A 17,875-nucleotide genomic window follows, 5' to 3' on the forward strand; every position below is an offset into this window, starting at 1 on the left:
ATCTTTCATGGAAAAGGTGGGTGGTTTTTGTTAGTAGCTTGTGATGATGCTGGATATATGGTATCATATGGTTTTGGGTGACTACAACACTTAGCCTTAAAATGAGCTCGGACCAGCGCGAATGGTTTTTGGCGGTACAAAGGATGATGGCTAAAGGCAGGGGTGGTGAGAGTGTTTCATACAAAGCTGCGTTGGAAGATGGGCGTACGCAGGTACTTTGTCAAAGTGGCAGAATTGCAGGATACCCAGCTGTTTTCTTGTTGCGTTTCTTTCTCTGTTGTCTGGCTTTTCTTCCTCAAGCCGACTTAGGACTGCGGCGGGCAGTGACTGTCAAGATGTATTCGGTATGAACTTTATTTGATCTTTTCTACTCTCTTATTCGCTTTGATAAGAGTAAATGCTGGGTGTTTCGGGCGCCTGCTTTTGTCGTCGCCACTTTATAACCACGTTGTCTTGGCTTGGTTCTTGAACTAACATTCGTTTGGCGTATGTGTTGGCCTTCAAGATAGAATACAATGTTATGTCGACACGTTTTATCTAACCTTACAGTGGTCCTCTCAGTTCCTATTTCCGCTTTATGTTATGGCGGCTCAATGATTGTGGTATATATCATTAGCCTTGGTCTGAGCTAGTGCTACTGGCTGGCTGGCAGGAAGTGAGGCAGAAAAGAGAAGCAGAAAGATGATAAGAGAAATCAACAGAGCCCATTACCAAGGCGTTGTTGTTAGTTCAACCTCGCAAGTCGTTGCCCTCACGAGCCATCTGACTGCGCCACCCTCAACAACAGCGGTAGTTCATGCTTCACGACCTGCTGGTCATCTTTACGGCACAATAGACAACTTTATAACCTTCTCGTTAACCCCTCTCTCCCACAGAAGCGGGATTCGAAAGCTGGTTGCATGGTGGTTGGCCGCACACCGTACCTGCCTTCTGGATCACCACAACCTGTGGCTCATGTGCAAGTCACCCACTTTCGAGTCTGGCTTCCAACACTTTCCCTTTCCTGCTTACTGGTCCTTTTTATCCTCCCAGTTCCCAATTTCAACATTACCAAATTGCCCACGCTTGTATTGAAACAGAAGGCCTTGTACTCTGCCCCCATCCCTTCCAACAAGGTACAAGTCCTACTTAGAGCACACTCAGTTGCAAAGATCCTGAGTGCTTTGGCAATTTGATCATCAACTACCGACTCAGCTTCTACTTGCAATCAAACACCTTGATTTACTTTCTTAAACAGCCATGCTACACTTCATTCAATGGCAATCAAACATTGGTTTCGGAGTAATTACAGAAGTCGCCCCGTTATCACGAGCACACCTGGGTGCATGCTCGAAAGATACGTTTACAAATTACGGCCGCACCGGCTGCTGATTATGATGGGCGTGAACCTTCAAATGGAATATAACCGTCAAGTAAAGCAAACAGTACATATTATAAGTATCACACTCCAGACACAGTTTGATATGTTGCCTTTGCCTGTCCATAGTAACGCAAATCCCTGTCCTTCATACACATATTATCATGTTCCGCCAGACGTCAAGACAAATAGTTGGTATCAAGGAATTGGTATTGACCCAAACTCTTACAAACCCCAATTTCATCAAAACGAGACCTTAGAGTAAAATATGATTATCAATATGTGTCACGAGGGCTCGTCATCTACGCTTGAGCCTTCTCTACGTGGACACAGTGCTAAGGAACAACAAATTCTTTTTAAGCCTGGCTCTTGTCCGACTCCTTAACGGTCTCAACCGGTACCGCAGCAGCCTGGTTTCCAAACTCGCCGGTCGGAAGCATGTTAAGCTCATCTTCCTGCTCATCAAGATGGCGGAACTGTATCCAGAACATGGTGCCACCAATGGCAGCAAGAACAGCGACAACGCCATAGTTCCAGATCAGGTTCGGGTCGTCGGCCAGGGGAGCCAGCGCGAAGCCGATGGCCGACGAGATGGCGTTCATAAAGAGCGCAACTGACTGGACCATGGAACGCATGTTCGCTGGAGCCTTCGAGTGGGCGTACTCGAGACTGGTAATGGAAGCCATGATCTCGGAGAAAGCGATTAGGATGTAAGAGCCAGATTGAGCCCACATGCTGATGTTGACGGGGTCGCAGTCGTTGGCGTAGTGGCCGCACTCAGAGCGCTTGTAAATATAGTATTGGATGACGCAGGCCCAGATCATGGCGGCGGAAGCGACGAAGTAACCGACAGTGATGCGCTTGAGAGGAGTCGGGTTGATACGCAACTTGCGGAGGGCAGGATAGACGACGGTGTCCAGGATGGGAATCATGATAATCAGAGCAAAGGGGTTAAGGTTGGTCAACACGTCGTTTGGAACACCATCAACACGCATGGTGGCAGCTTGGGATATGAGGTTGTTGTTGACTGAGAGAGTTAGTATTTTACATATAGATATCGGGACAAAAGTCCTTACTTTGGTTGTAGCAGATCCAAAAGAGAGGATACCACAGGAATACAGCGCAGGCATTGAAGCCACGGCGGACCTCGTCAACCCCTAGTCTACATTAGCACTGATATCCACTTCTTTTTTTTTTCTTTTGGTATAACTCACAAGCATCGTTGAAATCCATCCACTTAGGCCTGGTAGCATCGTCAAACTTGGAGGGCTTGACGTTCTCCCAGAAGGTTCCATCATGTAGCTGCTTCCATGTCTTTACAGGATTGAGAGACCAGCGGCCCTTATTGGCAAGCCAGAACAGCTTGAACGACTTGCCGAGGGTCGACGGCTGAGGCGGGACACGACGGTACCGGCGGCGGCCCCAGAGCATGACAAGCGGACAGAGGCACAACAGGATGGTAGGCAGGGTGAAAGACAACCAGAAGCCGACATAGTGCTCGCAGTAGACCATGGCGAGCTGGCCCAGCAGAGCGCCAATGTTGATGAATAGATAGAAGTAGTGGTAGACACGGGAGGCAGTAGTCGCAGGATCAACAATCACACGCTCGCCAGTGGGCAGCGTTCGAACCACCATCTTTTCCAAGTCAAGCTGCTCGACAATCAGAGGGTTGACGTTGGGCTTGAAACCGCCGGTACCGACACCGACCAGGATAACACCCAAGCAGAAAGCAGCAAGCGAGCCATTAGGGTTCTTAATAACAGGAGGGAGACCGCAGATGATGAAGAGAACATGGCCAATGATGTCGACAAGAAGGGCGGTACAGATGGTTCGGTAACGGCCAAGAATAGAGTCGGCAACGTAAGCACCAAACAGAGGCATTGTATACTGCCAGAACGAGTTGAAAGTCGTCAGGGAGAAGGCAGTGCGCTGGCCAAGGCCAAGAGCACCAGCTTGCCCATGGTTGATGTCACCGCTGGCGCCGGTCGAGGAGTTGGGGGGGAGAGGCTGTTGAATGAAGTTGGTAAATACGGCAGTGGTACCGTAGTACGAGAATCGCTCGCACAGCTCGATAAATGCGATAGTGTAGATGTTCAGCGGAATCTTGTCGGGAACACGACGCAGCGTCTGCATTTCTTCTTCAGTCGGTTCGCCGCCATCGGGCGTAATTCCCAGTTTATCATCTTCGGGACGAGAGGGCACATGGGCCAAACCGGCATCCTTCTCCTTCGAGATGGTTTGAACATCGTCGCCAGTGGCGACTTTGGTCGGTTCTGACGCCATGGGAATGCGATGGATGCCTTTTGCTGTGACAATCGGCGCAGGGTTGAGGAGATGGTCGCTTCTTACGCAGGCATGCAGAAGAGAAGGACAGAAAAAGCAGTACGACTGGGAGAGACGGGAGAATATAATGGTGCTCGGGCGCGTAAACACAGTTCCGTTCCACACGCAGCAGCTGCCGCAACCTGCCTACCATGAGGAGAGGTCCAGACTCACATGTGCCCATGCAACGTCCACGGTCCAACAATGGTGTAATGCATCCACTTGTTGCGACAAACATCAAGGGCCTGCAGTGTTTGGCGACCGATTGGCACGAGGGATGACCCGACCACGAGCAGGGCCAAATGTCCAGCTCTGGCAAGAGGACGACTCCAATGTCCTTCGATCTCTTGTCACCTTCCAAGATGGATCAAGGGTGCCAAGAGATAGTGGACGCGGGGATGGCGTGCCGCTGTTTCCGGCCAGTGATGTCCTTGCATCCCAGGGCCCAGAGCCTCCCAACCGGCAGCTGTGGGGGGAAGACGAAGACGACCATGCAATGGGCATATTTTTTCGGATTTGTTTACAAACAGTATAGGGAATGGAAGTTTGCTCCATTGAAGACCACGACGACAATGCTAACGGTTGAGGGTAGCGTTGTCTGATCTACGGTGCCTCTCTCTTTGTCTCCTGCATGGCGTTCATAAACTGCCGGACGGCTAAGTGGCTAGGCATGTCCCGTCGAAAAAGAAGCTTTTAGGCTCTAAAATCCCCGGCATCTCATGCCGTTCGACCTGCAATAGCCCCGGAACGGTGCAATGCTTGGCCATCGCCAGCGTCGCAAGCTGGGGTGGACCTGGGAAAGCCCGTGTTAGTTGAGCTTCCTAAAATGGATGCTTCCCCATGCTGTCGCCAGGCTTGGCGACAGCGATGATAAGTCACGATAGTGCCTGTCCATGTGGTAAGCCGTGCTTGGCGATCTCCTCCCCGCCGTTGCCCCGGGGTTGAAGCTCACGACTCCGGCCATCCTCCAGTACACCGTGGCTGTCATGACCGGGCAGAGCGATCCGGGCTCCAACAAGCTAGGGAGCGCCGCTCCGAAACCGCCCCCGTGGGATTTTCGTCGCGCCATCGCTGGATCGTGCTGGTGCGATTTCCAGAAAAGCTGTGGGACCATCCTTCGGTCTAGAAAAATTATTTTGGTTTTTAGGACGACGTATTTGACCCCTTCAATGTTTCTGAAAAAAAAAAAAGGCTTCTTGAGGATTTCTGAGGTTCATACAAGGAAGCGATATCAGCAGCTTCTATGTCCAAGCATGAGCTGCCCATGCAAAGAGCACCCAATGGCTTCCAGTCGATGATAACTGCAACTACTGCCCTCTGTCTCCGATGCTCGCATTGCGTCGGCTTAGGTCCTTGCCCTCCTTCCTTAACAGTCGCTGGTGCTCTTCGTCTGACAGTGGCCCACTGTCTGTGGCTGACAGCCCACCATGTCGCCCAATGATGTGGTAACCCGGAACATCCTGGTTGAATCTTTTTCCCGTTTCGATTGCCCAGACCGAGGTTGCGCAGCGGTTGACGACGTTAGATGCTGCAGCGATATGTTGCGACATTCTTCTGGCAAATCAGAATGCAGCCTGCGCGCTTATGCTGAACTTAGTATGAGCCTGATTGTCTATGGCTTCATTTCATTCAAGGACCTCTTCTTCTATCTCAGGCTTTAATCCTTCAGCCCCAAACTCTTAAAGTGAGGTTTATGTTCAAACCGGAGTTGTCGACTGCACGTGGAACGAAGCAAACCCCTTGGTCAAAAATGGTGTTTACAAATACTTGGCCTTACCTAACAAAAAAGCAAAGAGCATCGATGAAGGATTGAACTTGTTGATGCACCTGCCAAATTGAGATATTTCAACGAGGCCCAGCTTCCAGCATCAATTTTCTGCTCAAACTATCACAGTATTCTCATCTTTCCACACATTCAACAATCACATCATGAAACATACTATACGAGTAATCCATACAGGCCATTCAGCTCCAAATGCTGATACCAACCAAACCTTTGGAGACAAAAGCCAACACCTTTGAGCCGTGCACCTATGACGTCACGAGTTGGGGAAATACCCCCAGCTCTGTATTATACCATGTGTTGTGTAAGTTACGTACCGGCTCTTGCCCTGGAGCTTGATTCGCGTGGTGGATCCCCTAGGTCAAATTACGAGTCCGACTTTTCATCCTTGACCGCTCACTGAAGAGCTGGTAGCCGCTGAAGGACTCATTGACCGATTTCTGACCCTATCATCAGGAATGCTGGCAATTGCTCCAAGCAGGTAATCTAAACAAGTCGCTGCTGTGAAACTCCGAGCCCATGTTGGTTTGCGCCCCTAAGCTTGGTCGCTCCAGCACCTGCAACGTCCCTGCTGAACATCTCAACCCCGAGAGCGTTGCCTTGATTACGATCCAGAGACGTTTCATATCCCCGGTATCCCCGGGTTTGAAGCGTCACACGGGGGCCGGACCGCGAAAGTGGAACGCCCGTTTCCGACTCAGGGTAGTATCCGTCCGTGACCACTCGGGTTCCTGCCGGGTGTTACAGTCGGCAGCTGGCTCTCTAAGAACGGCGGAAGCGTCGGAAGCGGCATGATGCTGTTCACAGATCTGTTCCTCCACAGAGTACGCAAGGCGAGCTCATGGGTTCCGAGTCTCGTGGTGCTTTGGCAATTGACATCGCCGACCTTGATGAACAGCCAGGACATCAACACGTGTCCATCCCTAGACATATGAACAGGGAAGCCGATGGCATTGGCTTAAACGCCCATTCCAGAGCTGTTGTCATGTTGCCCCCTTATGAGTAATACTCGCTGTTCCGAGAAGTCCCCGGACACAAGGTGAGAGCAAGGAACCGCCCAGTAAAGCCAACAGATAGTCGTAGAGGTTGTAAATAGTATCAACACCTTCACCTTCAAGTCATCACAGCTCCAAGAAGTATATAAGATGCAGAGGGTATCAACACCTTCACCTTCAAGTCATCACAGCTCCAAGAAGTATATAAGATGCAGAGGAGATTCTGTCGAAAAAGGCGGCATTGATAGATCGGCACGTCGATATCCGATGTGGAGATTTGGAGTCTAACACACCGTACTAGCAACACCATAGGCTAGGACACTACCCGGAAACGGACCTCGGCAGTCGCCCCTTCCGAAGCGTAACGAAAAAAAAAAAAAAAGTCAACATCTCTTATCTGCAAAGCATATCTCTGCCAAGCACTCCCTCAAGATCATCCTTGAAGTCTCAAGCTGTGACTCGACCTATCTCCCGTGTAGTCATCGATATTCATTTCGCCCTCCTCCTAATTAACACCGCTTAGCCTATCCTTGCCCACTTGAGATCCCTCGGCTCGTGGAAACCGACGGCAATACACGCCAGACGCACCGAGATCAAGTCATGACAACACCGTCGGAAGGTTGCCAAGAGGCAGACTCCAAGATATCCGGCCTTGACAAGGGCGAACATCCAGGCCAAGACCCTGCAGTGGATTCTTCATCCTTCCGAAAAGGAGGTTCCGCTGACTCGCCTAGTCTGTCCCGAGACTGGGGCAAAGACGGAAGCCAAGCCCGGGAAAGGAGTCAGAGTCGGCCCCGAACCCGGAGTCGGAGCCGGAACTCTGATCGCCACCAAAGCTTGTACTCATCATCCTCAGAGTTTGGTTCTCAGCAAGCGACCGCCATATCAGCGCCAGCTCCTGTGATCTCTGCAACCAGCAAGCCCGAGCTTGACCTCGAGAAAGGTCAACCACAGCCAGAAGTTTATCGAGCGATCATCGTCACACCTCCACCATCACCGCCAGAGCAGGCTGCCGACGCCAGTGATCATCCGATAACGATCAGGGCCAAAGATGACGATGCTGTCCCTCCAGATCCCCATCCTCCTGCACCCCTGCTCCTGGAACCGACGCTCTCAGCTCCCCCCGAAATTCCGGACTCAGCCTACGACCGCTTCCCGCGACATCGCAAAATTATCATGGTGGCTTTGCTATCTTTCTGCTCTTTCCTGGCCCCTGTGTCCAGTACATCGGTATTGGCGGCTACCCCTGAGGTAGCAAGTGAGTATGGGACAACAGGTAGCGTGGTCAATGTGGTGAACGCCATCTATATGTTGATGATGGGAGTTAGTCCTGTTGTTTGGTAAGTGTTCCCCTGATTTACTTGCTGATTATTGCTGCTTACTGCGTTCGGACAGGGGTCCCTTAAGTCAAGTATACGGTAGGAGGAGGGTAAGGTTCGCCAAACGGCCGTTGAGAAAAATATAGAGGCTGACCATAGCAGGTTAACCAGGTCACCGCCGTGCTCTTCTTTGGATGCAGCATTGGGACAGCCTTGGCCCCGAATCTAGCTGCTTTCTTTGTCTTCCGAGTTTTGACGGCATTCGAAGGAACCGCCTTTATCCTCGTGGGGTCAGCATGTATAGGGTCAGTACCACCGTCGCCTACACTCTTTGTAGAATTGAAAGGCCGAACTAACACAGTCCAGAGATATCTATCGTCCAACAGAGCGCGCCACGGCCTTGGGATGGTTCCTCTCCGGGACACTGATCGGTCCAGCTCTAGGTCCCTTTATCGGCGGCATCATCGTAACCTACACTTCTTGGAGAGTCATCTTCTGGTTACAAACAGGTCTATCAGGGCTTGCAGCCTTATTCACCTTAACCCCTTTGCTCCCCGAAACTATCTATTACCGCCGGGCCGATGAGTTAGCAGGCTTCAGCCGCAGACAACAAGCCCGCATCCTCTGGTCCCTCATCAACCCCATCCGCGTCCTGCGTCTATTCGTCTACCCCAACCTGCTCCTTGCAAGCCTCGCTTCCTCGGCCGTCATCTGGAACATGTATGGCTTGCTGACGCCTATCCGCTACGTTCTCAACCCTCGCTTCAACCTTACGACTCCGATGCAGTCCGGCCTGTTCTACCTTGCTCCTGGAACGGGATACCTCGTGGGCACGTTAATTGGTGGCCGGTACGCAGACCATGTGGTGAAGCGATGGATCAAAAAGCGTGGAGGCGTCCGTGTGCCTGAAGATCGCCTGCGTTCTGCGCTGCCCTTCATGGGAGTTATCATTCCCGGATGTGTGTTGGTGTATGGATGGGGTGTGCAGAAGGAAGCTGGAGGGATTCCTCTCGCAGTTGTGACACTCTTTGTGCAGGGAGTTGCCCAGCTGTTCTGTTTCCCGAGTCTTAACACATACTGTCTTGATGTCATGCAGGGCAGGGGCGCTGAAGTCATTGCTGGGAACTACTTTGTACGATACTTGTTTGCGTGCGCCGCTACCGCGTGTGTGCTTCCGGCCGTCGAAGGTATCGGGGTCGGGTGGTTTTCCACTATTACAGCGGTGTTTCTGATAGCCAGTAGCGCAGGCATTGCAGCGACTGTCCGTTGGGGCAATGACTGGAAGCAATGGGTAGACAATAAGCGGCGCGAGAGGAGGAGGGCAAGGAGGAAACATATGCAGTAGAAACTTCGGAGGGATGAGCAATTCTTGTATAACCACGAGAGAGAAGCGTCTGTTTTAGTGATGCTTACTACCAGCTATGATTGGATACGACTAGACTTCGCATAAACTTTCCATAGATAACAGATTCTAATAGTAGATAATCAGTATAGAATTACTGAGAACCCAACTTTGTCGTATCTTTCCGATAACGTTTTCCTCTCGCAGGTATCAGAGCGGAGAGTGATTTGTGAGGGGTCTCCTACATGTCCCCATGAAGTCTGCCTTAACAAGCAAGAAAAGGATGCCCCAACATTTGCAGGTGATCAGCCCATTGCACCTGCTCAGATCAGCTTGCCCATGCCTTCACTCGGTCAAACTATTCCTCTTCAATATCGATGGTGGGTATGGGAAGTGGGCAGGTGATGTCCTGGTGTCCTCTTTCCGTGCACTTGGCGATGGACGCGCCGCATCATCGAATCAAGCAATCAATGTTTAAAAAATGCGACACTCACCCGAAAAAGCTCCGTGGAACATCCAAAACGTCGAGCCGATTTCCATATCTTTTCGTTTGTGCGCTGTCCGCGTCAATGCGATCCTCTTGCGCTTGAGTGATGCCCCGCGCCCAAGCACCTCAGGAAACCGGTCCTCCAGGAATCCTGAAAAATGACCAGAACCGTCGTTTTACTGCTACTCGACAGTTAAGGCCTCGAACACCCGTCTATTGTGGGCCACGGCTCTGCCGGAAACTTTTGTTGTGGTCTGTTTTTGTCGTGCTAGTGATCTATGTGTTCTGGTTGACTCGAAATCTTCAGTTGCAAAATGATGCAAACCAAGGGAAGCATCTTCCAGTGGAAACCAATGGGGGTAATAACCAGCCCGGAACTACTTTTATTATCACAACCGGGCCGACCCAGGCTGTGGCTCCATTAAACGCCATGAACATACCGAAATGGCTCTCGTTTGGGCAGTGAGTAGCAGCACCTCTCCCGAAGACATGGAAAGGTTGCTAACTTAAGTGAAGCCTCAATGGATTCTTCACTGGGCTCAAAGCTCTGGTGTCACCCAGAGAGTATAGACCTGAATATCCTATATCATCTGAAGAACGAGCAGATTTCCCCTTCACCGTCACATATACCGGCTTACCTACTCCTACGCCATACAACCCTTTCCCGGCATATGATTCGGTGGACTACACGCTGCGGTACCATGAAGTCGAAAAATGCTTCCTGGATAAAGATGGCAAGGTCCCTGTCCCCTCGATCTACGCTTACCCGGGTGTTGTACAAGGCCAACCCCGACATATCATCGGTTCGTACGAAGTTTTGGGCTTCAGGGATGATGTCTGCTTTGATAGATTTGGAAGGTTTGGACCCTATGGCTTAGGTTACACCATAGAGGAGGGAGGTTTCGGAGCTGGCCTTGACACTGAGAACGAAGGAAGTGAGGTAGTATGGGAAAGTACGGGCAAGATTGACTACAGCGCAGTCGACTGGGGAGACGCACAAACTCGATGTCATCAAGCGAACCAGCACCGTTTCCACGACGCGATCGAGCATGGCGAGCATCTACCAAGCTTTTCAAATGAGCCGTCAGACCTACCACGCTCTCCACGGCCTTCATCTTCCCAACTCACCGAAAGAGAAACACTACCACGAACAGCAATTGTCATTAGGGCATATACTGGATACTTGTGGACGGCACATGCAGTCCTCAACGTTCGCGCCATGATTTCAGAAGCAGCACTTAGCTCAGGGGCGGAGTATTCAGTTCACATATTGCTTCACGTCCGAGATGATCACGAGCCCATCTGGGCGGACCCAGATACGGTGCAGGAGATTTTAGATCGGTTCGTGCCGCCAGAATTCCATGATATTTGTACGCTCTGGTCAGAGGCGCAGATGCGTGTTATCTATCCGGTGCGGTTCGGTCCAAGTTTTCGTAACCCTAGCGGAACGGACATCCATGGGGTTTATCGAAGCGCATACTTAGCCCTTCAGCATTTTGCCATGAACCACCCCGAGTACACGCACTTCTGGAACTAGGAGCTGGATATGCGATGGCTCGGACACTACTACGAGCTCTTTGACCGACTTGACCGCTGGTCGCGCCAGCAAACGAGGATCGAAATGTGGGAGCGCGCTGCGAAGTACTACATCCCTGCCTACCATGGGAGCTGGGTCAACTTTACTCGTCTCGTGCACAACGAAACAATAAACAGCGGCCAGGTTCCTATCTTTGGGTCTGTTGAATTCCCTGGCCGCATACCGACTCGTTCGGAGGCCCTTGGAAACACCTTTCTACCACCATCTTGCGAACCTTCGGCCTTGCAGCCCGATCCCGACCCCGTTCTCTCCCGTTGCGGCGTTGGCGAACCTGCAGATCTCATCACCTTAAATCCCCTCTTCGACCCGGATGCCTCCGGCTGGGTCTTTGAAGCCGATGTGACTGGCTATCCTCTTGACCTACCCATACCTCCACGACGGACGTCCATCGTGACAGCTTCGCGCCTTAGCCGCCGGCTGCTGTCTGTCATGCACGAAGAAACCTTCCGGCATGGCCATGCCATGTTCGTGGAGATGTTTCCCGCCTCCGTAGCTTTGCATCACGGGCTGAAGGCCGTGTATGCGCCACATCCAGTGTATGTTGATCGTGCGTGGGATGTGGCGTCTGTGGATCAGGCATTTAATGGTGGAAGGGGGAAGACCACATCAGGGCCCGGGAGTCCGTTTGGACTGAGGAATGAGCATAATCATAAGGGGACGACATGGTACTATCATAGCGAGTTTGCGGGGCTGTTGTGGAGGAGGTGGTTGGGGTACGCGCAAGTGGATGGCAGGGTGTGGACGACCGAGGTCTATGAAGATGGTGATGATGGCGGTTTAGGAGGGAGCAGGAACCGTGGCGGCGGTGAGCTCCGTGGTGGAATTGGGGAGGAGAGCAGGCCGGGGAGCACAGGGAGGATGTGTTTGAGGAGTATGTTGTTGCATCCGATCAAGTGGGAACATCCGAATGACCCGATGTAAGGGTCAGTTTTCACATTGATGTTGTTGTCTCTGCTGCTGAAAAGACTATTTTGCTTATCAAACCTTTCATTAGATTGGAATAGGTGTTAGGTGTTTAGCTGAGGCATTTGTTGGTCATGACTGTTGGTAAGACATGGGGGTCAAACTGGGGATGAGACTCGGAGAAGTCATGGATAAAAGTCACGAGACCAAGAATTCCAGTTTTCATGTCGCCCTTATGCTAGATGTAAGCAACGGGAATAACTAAGATGAGTGTTCCAAGCTGAGTCCTAACTGACCGTGGTTCCTTGAAAACTGTTGAGAAAACAGGAAGCAGATCTGCTCAAAACTCTCTCTTTGTGCAGAGAGGAGTGTTTGTGCAAGTTTCCCCTGAGATGGAAACCCAATCCAAAAAAAGGATCACAGCCCTGCACAACAGCTTAAACCCCGTCCCGGTCAAGGCAGCCGGCCCGGAACCACACACCCCCCACGTTCCGGGGTACCCAAGCGCGTTGCCAAGAGCCGATCATCCCCCGGATGGTGCCGTGAACAGTGGTCATGTGCCCTTCAAGAACCTCGAAAAGGCTGTGGAAGTGGGAGATTCGAGAAGAGAAGTTCGGCGCGCACAGTTGTGTTACGTGCCGGAGTCTGTAAGCTATCTCACCGCCTTGGAGGTTCCCAGCTCTGTGCTAATTTGAGCTTTTTCGAACTCGGTGCCTAGACTTCTGGGTCGTAAAAGCAGGATTTGGATGTCACCAGATTGGCATCATGAAGTTGAAAATGGCTGACAGTCAATGGATGAGCTCAAAAATGATCATTTCAATGGCCTATTCTGTCATTTGATATGTATCTGCGTAAGTATACCTAACATTACTGGAATGTGAAATTAGAGCTGCCAAATTGGCAAAGCGCCCGGTCGCGGCTTGCACTTACACAGTAGACCTTGGATACCGGATTTGGTAACTCTTCCTCGACAAACTCCTGAGAAGCGTTTTGTCTTGGAGAATGTTGTTTGAGGCAATTCTGTCATACTCTTCTTGGGCTACAGAAATATCAAGTCTTTGGTGCCTGATTTTTAATGCTTCTAATATGCGTAAAAGCCCAAACATCAGAGATCGTCATAGTGGATCCGAGTGCTGCATTCATCTGGTCCACATCCCGCAGCAGTGGCCCGCTCTCGCAAAGAGAAGCCCCTTGTTGACAGTGACGACACTGGGGAGCTTGGTTGCGACCCAACGTTGGGCATGTTGTGGACTTTCGGTGCAAGTGTTTGAACAGGGGTCTTGTTAGGGAGCCGATCGTTCTCTTTAAAGCCGAGGGAAGGAGTGAGAAAAAGTTATAGTTATCAGCTGTCGGACCGTCTTGGATAGTTGGACATGCCAGTAAACAAGTGCGTTGCCTGAAACCAAAAAGCAAGCTATAGTCAGCTTGTGCGCAGTCGCGGTTGGTTCCTAACGGCTTACACCAGTTTGCCACTTGTAACATCTCCACTACAGAAAAGCTGTGTTTGCTGCAAGCTCTCATTGAAATTACCACCACCGCCACGGCCCAGAACACGAGTTTCTACTTCGAAATCGCGTCTCACCACGACCTCCGCTACAAAAATCTGTCCGTCGACGCTTGCTTCGTGTGTCCTGAAGTTCAGCTGCAGCGATATCGGCCCAGTCTGTGGCGACCGTCAAAAGGGTTGGGCTTGCCAGGTCTTACAGGTCCCAGCTAAGCAGAGAGTGGGCTGTGTGCAGGAAGGAATCAGCTGGCCCAGGCAGCTCTTCTGTCCTTAAAACAACCAAAGCTTGCAAATCCCAACATCGCAGACAAGTGTGCTTGTGGTGTGTCCACACAGGAACCACCGAGTCGAGTGAGGCAAGCAAAACCTATCTCTTGCGGATCTCGCTGTTCCCAGCCGGACCTTCGCTATTTCCCGAGTGTGCAGTTGGGGGGTTCCCTCTGCTTTGCCCTTTCTTTGCTTTTGGGTCCGCGTGATCGCGTCACCCAAATCCGTCCATAAAGGTACCCAAACCCCCCTTGCCCATCATTACAACCGTTCACCCCCATCACCGTGCCCGTGACTGGCTGTCCATATCTGTGGCCGGCGACAAAGACGGAGATCTATTGTGAGACAGCATTAAAACGACACGCAAACCTGTCTTTGCCTGCTATAGCTCTTAACTTCCTCGCTGTTCCCTCCATCCATCACCCAATCGTTGCCCCTCTTACCCAACAATTAAGGCGACCTCGGCCAACCGACTTTGTTCGCGAGCACTGGACTCACTACGATTGTCGAAATTAACAGCAGCTCTCAGCACTTCGTGTTACCATTGCATCACCTCTAAGAGTCCGGACCTTGTCTCGAACACTTCATCCTGTCAGCTGCCGCATAGCGGGAACGATTACAATGCCTGTCAATCAAGATCACCACCTCGCGGGTCCGACCAACCCGGCAAACCCGATCAACCCGGTACCCCCTCGCTCGCGCGGGTCAACTGATGATTATAATGTCTATGATGATGCACGCACCTACTATACGAGCGAGGAGCGGCACAGGAACCACAGGGCCGGTCCCCGGACCCGCACTTATTCTCAGGTAAGCAGGAATTGGAACAGAACTTGGCTTTCTGTCAGCTGCTAATTGAACAATTTCCCGTTTCAGAACAGTTTACTACTCAAGCAGTTTGAGAGACTGCATCTCCATGAACCTTACAGACGAGGCAGCCATGGTATGACCGACTCGATTTTCTTGAACTGACGCATATCTTGAGTGCTGACAATTGCTTGGTGAAGACGAGTCAACCCTTCCTCATGGCCGTAAATTTCTCATCTGGGTCGAGCCAACCCTCGAAAGCCTCCTCAAAATGGAGGATACCGATCAAAACATGCAAATTACAATCGAGGACAACGGGCCGAAAGTGAGGAGAAAGTTATTGGAGACAGAGCCAGAACGTGAGAGAGACTAACGGAACAACTCTCCAGGTGTTGACCCTTCGTACTGCTGCCTCGAATGGCTACAACCGCTTTGACATCCGCGGCACCTACATGCTTTCCAATCTCCTCCAGGAGTTGTCGCTCGCCAAAGAGTACGGCCGTAAGCAGATCATTCTCGATGAGGCGAGACTGAACGAAAACCCGGTGAACCGGCTCTCTCGAATGATTCGCGACCACTTCTGGGAAGGCTTGACCCGCCGCATCGACGCTTCTAGCATCGAGATTGCTGCCCGTGATCCGAAGGATTGGACAGACGACCCCCGCCCTCGCATCTACATCCCTCATGGTTGCCCTGAACAGTACGAATATTACAAGAAATTGGCCGAGGAGAGACCCGAAATTCGCCTCGATGTTCAGATGCTTCCCGAAAAGATCACTCCTGAGCTCGTCCGAGACATGAACGCAAAGCCTGGTCTCTTGGCGGTTGACATGGAGGAGGTCATTGATCCCAAAACGGGAGAGAAGACACTCCGAGGTCGGCCTTTCGTCGTCCCCGGAGGCCGCTTCAATGAGCTGTATGGCTGGGACAGCTACATGGAATCTCTCGGCCTGCTTGTCCACGGAAAAGTCGATCTTGCTAAGTCAATGGTGTTGAACTTCTGCTTCTGCATCAAGCACTACGGAAAGATTTTGAACGCGACTCGCTCTTACTATCTCTGCCGGTCCCAGCCCCCCTTCTTAACAGACATGGCCCTCCGTGTCTACGACAAGATTAAGCATGAGGAAGGCGCCCTTGACTTCCTCAAGACTGCTTTTCTTGCAGCCATCAAGGAGTATTACAGCGTTTGGACGGCTGAGCCCCGCCTCGACCCTGTTACTGGCCTTTCCAGGTATAGGCCTGAGGGTCTCGGCGTCCCCCCCGAGACAGAGGCGGGCCACTTCGTCCACATTCTGGAGCCTTACGTTAAGAAGCACAACATGACGTTCAAGGAGTTTGTGGATGCTTACAACTACGGTAGGATCAAAGAGCCAGAGCTGGATGAATACTTCATGCATGATCGCGCGGTCCGTGAGTCTGGCCATGACACGACATATCGCTTTGAGGGTGTCTGCGCCAACCTGGCCACGATCGATCTCAACTCACTGCTCTTCAAGTATGAAACCGACATTGCTCGCACCATTCGCAATGTGTTCAACGATCGGCTCGAAATTCCTGCTGAGTGGTGCCCTCCCAACCTGAAGCCTGGCCACGTTGAGACGTCTGCCATCTGGGATCGTCGGGCCAAGCGCCGCAAGCTTGCCATTGACAAGTACTTGTGGAACGAGCAAGAGGGAATGTATTTTGACTATGATACGGTCAAGCGGAAACAGTGCACGTACGAGAGCGCGACAACCTTCTGGGCGCTTTGGGCAGGCGTAAGCAGCCCCAAGCAGGCGGCGGCCATGGTGACCAAAGCGCTTCCGCGGTTTGAGGCCTTTGGTGGCCTGCTCTCTGGAACAAAGGAGTCGCGTGGTGAGGTCGGTCTTGATCGCCCCAACCGCCAGTGGGATTACCCATATGGCTGGGCGCCTCAGCAAATGCTGGCCTGGACTGGCTTGTACCGGTACTCTTTCACAGAGGAGGCTGAGCGACTAGCTTACAAGTGGCTCTTCATGATCACCAAGGCATTCGTGGATTTCAATGGCGTTGTGGTTGAGAAGTATGATGTCACTCGGCCCATTGACCCTCACCGGGTTGATGCTGAGTATGGAAACCAAGGTCTTGACTTTAAGGGTGTTGCCAAGGAAGGGTAAGTGTCTTTTCCGATTTTTGAGGCTTCGAGAATGGCGACTAACTATTCCTGCAGCTTTGGATGGGTCAATGCCAGCTACATCTATGGCCTTCAGATCATTAATGCCCATATGCGCCGTGCTCTTGGCACGCTGACACCCTATGACACCTTCATTAAAGCAGTTCAAGAGAATCAAGCCAAGACCCTTTCTGAGATGGTTTGATTACTCAAAGACCATTCCCCGATCAGGGTGGATGATTTTCCGGCCCATCCACGGCCTCGCTCTTGTTACATAACGTGTGTGCGGTTAAAGCCTCTGCATCAATTTTGTTCATTGAACACTAGGGAAAGGGTTAGTGGGATCTTTGGCATTTGGCTCATGGGTTACACTACTTAGCTGAGATTGTGATACACCATGAAGTAGGATGCACTCTGCTCCCAGGACTTGGGCGTTGAGGTATTGGGCATTTGATTGAGGTACATACAAATGGATGCTTGGGTGGCGGAGAAGGTTGATTCTGACTGCAACATGAGCTGAAGGAGCAGATAATTTCAGCATTTCAGCTTGATCAAAGTCAGGTGGCTAGACTGGCTTGCATGGGATATGGCGATCATGGGTCCAGGATGGCCTGGGTGGTTAAGGCTCCCGGTTATTGGGGCTCATTAGAGGGCGCTTGCTCGGCTAGAGCGGACATAAAAGAATTGAGTATAGCAAGGTGATAACAAGGCTCGGGGATACTCCAGGTTAAGGGAGGGTGAGGAGAGTTAATGGAAGAATTGTACTTGCTTCCTGTCCCACCTTACTAACTACCTACCTAGGCTGGATAAAAGGAAAAGGGAATCACACAGGGATCCTCAAACATTGTGAGGAGGGGCTAATCTGGTGAGAGGAGATAGCTCCAGCTCATTCTATCTATCGGGGTAGACATTGGTCCATTGGTACGAATGGATGGGTTGAGTGTTCACGCAGCTTTCACTGCCGACCTCCAAGTTTGCCGAAAAATGACGGTTTATGTAATGGTTATTCTCGTGTACTGTTGGCTTGTCTGTAGGAAGTGTTTTAGCATTTTGTTAGTTTT

The 17,875-nt window shown here is 51.4% G+C and overlaps 4 protein-coding genes across 4 annotated transcripts; 3 read left to right on the plus strand and 1 right to left on the minus strand.

Annotated features, from left to right (window-relative positions):
* Positions 1 to 1,713: 1,713 nt before the first annotated feature.
* On the minus strand, positions 1,714 to 3,640 carry CTHT_0062400 (peptide transporter-like protein; the record flags this gene model as incomplete). The annotated part of the gene is made up of 3 exons (XM_006696492.1): positions 1,714 to 2,384; positions 2,434 to 2,514; positions 2,572 to 3,640. The coding sequence occupies 3 exons, from the start codon at positions 3,638 to 3,640 to the stop codon at positions 1,714 to 1,716; spliced, it is 1,821 nt and encodes a 606-aa protein (XP_006696555.1).
* A 3,417-nt stretch (positions 3,641 to 7,057) lies between these two features.
* CTHT_0062410 (uncharacterized protein) lies at positions 7,058 to 9,121 on the plus strand (the record flags this gene model as incomplete). The annotated part of the gene is made up of 4 exons (XM_006696493.1): positions 7,058 to 7,797; positions 7,853 to 7,886; positions 7,948 to 8,081; positions 8,143 to 9,121. The coding sequence occupies 4 exons, from the start codon at positions 7,058 to 7,060 to the stop codon at positions 9,119 to 9,121; spliced, it is 1,887 nt and encodes a 628-aa protein (XP_006696556.1).
* Positions 9,122 to 10,035: 914 nt separating this feature from the next.
* CTHT_0062420 (uncharacterized protein) lies at positions 10,036 to 12,123 on the plus strand (the record flags this gene model as incomplete). The annotated part of the gene is made up of 3 exons (XM_006696494.1): positions 10,036 to 10,067; positions 10,122 to 11,067; positions 11,143 to 12,123. 3 exons carry the CDS (start codon positions 10,036 to 10,038, stop codon positions 12,121 to 12,123), a joined length of 1,959 nt encoding a protein of 652 aa, XP_006696557.1.
* Positions 12,124 to 14,497: 2,374 nt separating this feature from the next.
* Positions 14,498 to 17,019, plus strand: CTHT_0062430 (alpha,alpha-trehalase (alpha,alpha-trehalose glucohydrolase)-like protein; the record flags this gene model as incomplete). Its single annotated transcript, XM_006696495.1, has 5 exons — positions 14,498 to 14,686; positions 14,753 to 14,819; positions 14,884 to 15,008; positions 15,073 to 16,814; positions 16,872 to 17,019. The coding sequence occupies 5 exons, from the start codon at positions 14,498 to 14,500 to the stop codon at positions 17,017 to 17,019; spliced, it is 2,271 nt and encodes a 756-aa protein (XP_006696558.1).
* Between the last annotated feature and the right edge of the window lie 856 nt (positions 17,020 to 17,875).

The sequence above is a fragment of the Thermochaetoides thermophila genome (assembly GCF_000221225.1).
Source record: "Thermochaetoides thermophila DSM 1495 unplaced genomic scaffold scf7180000011821, whole genome shotgun sequence".
NCBI lineage: Eukaryota > Fungi > Ascomycota > Sordariomycetes > Sordariales > Chaetomiaceae > Thermochaetoides > Thermochaetoides thermophila.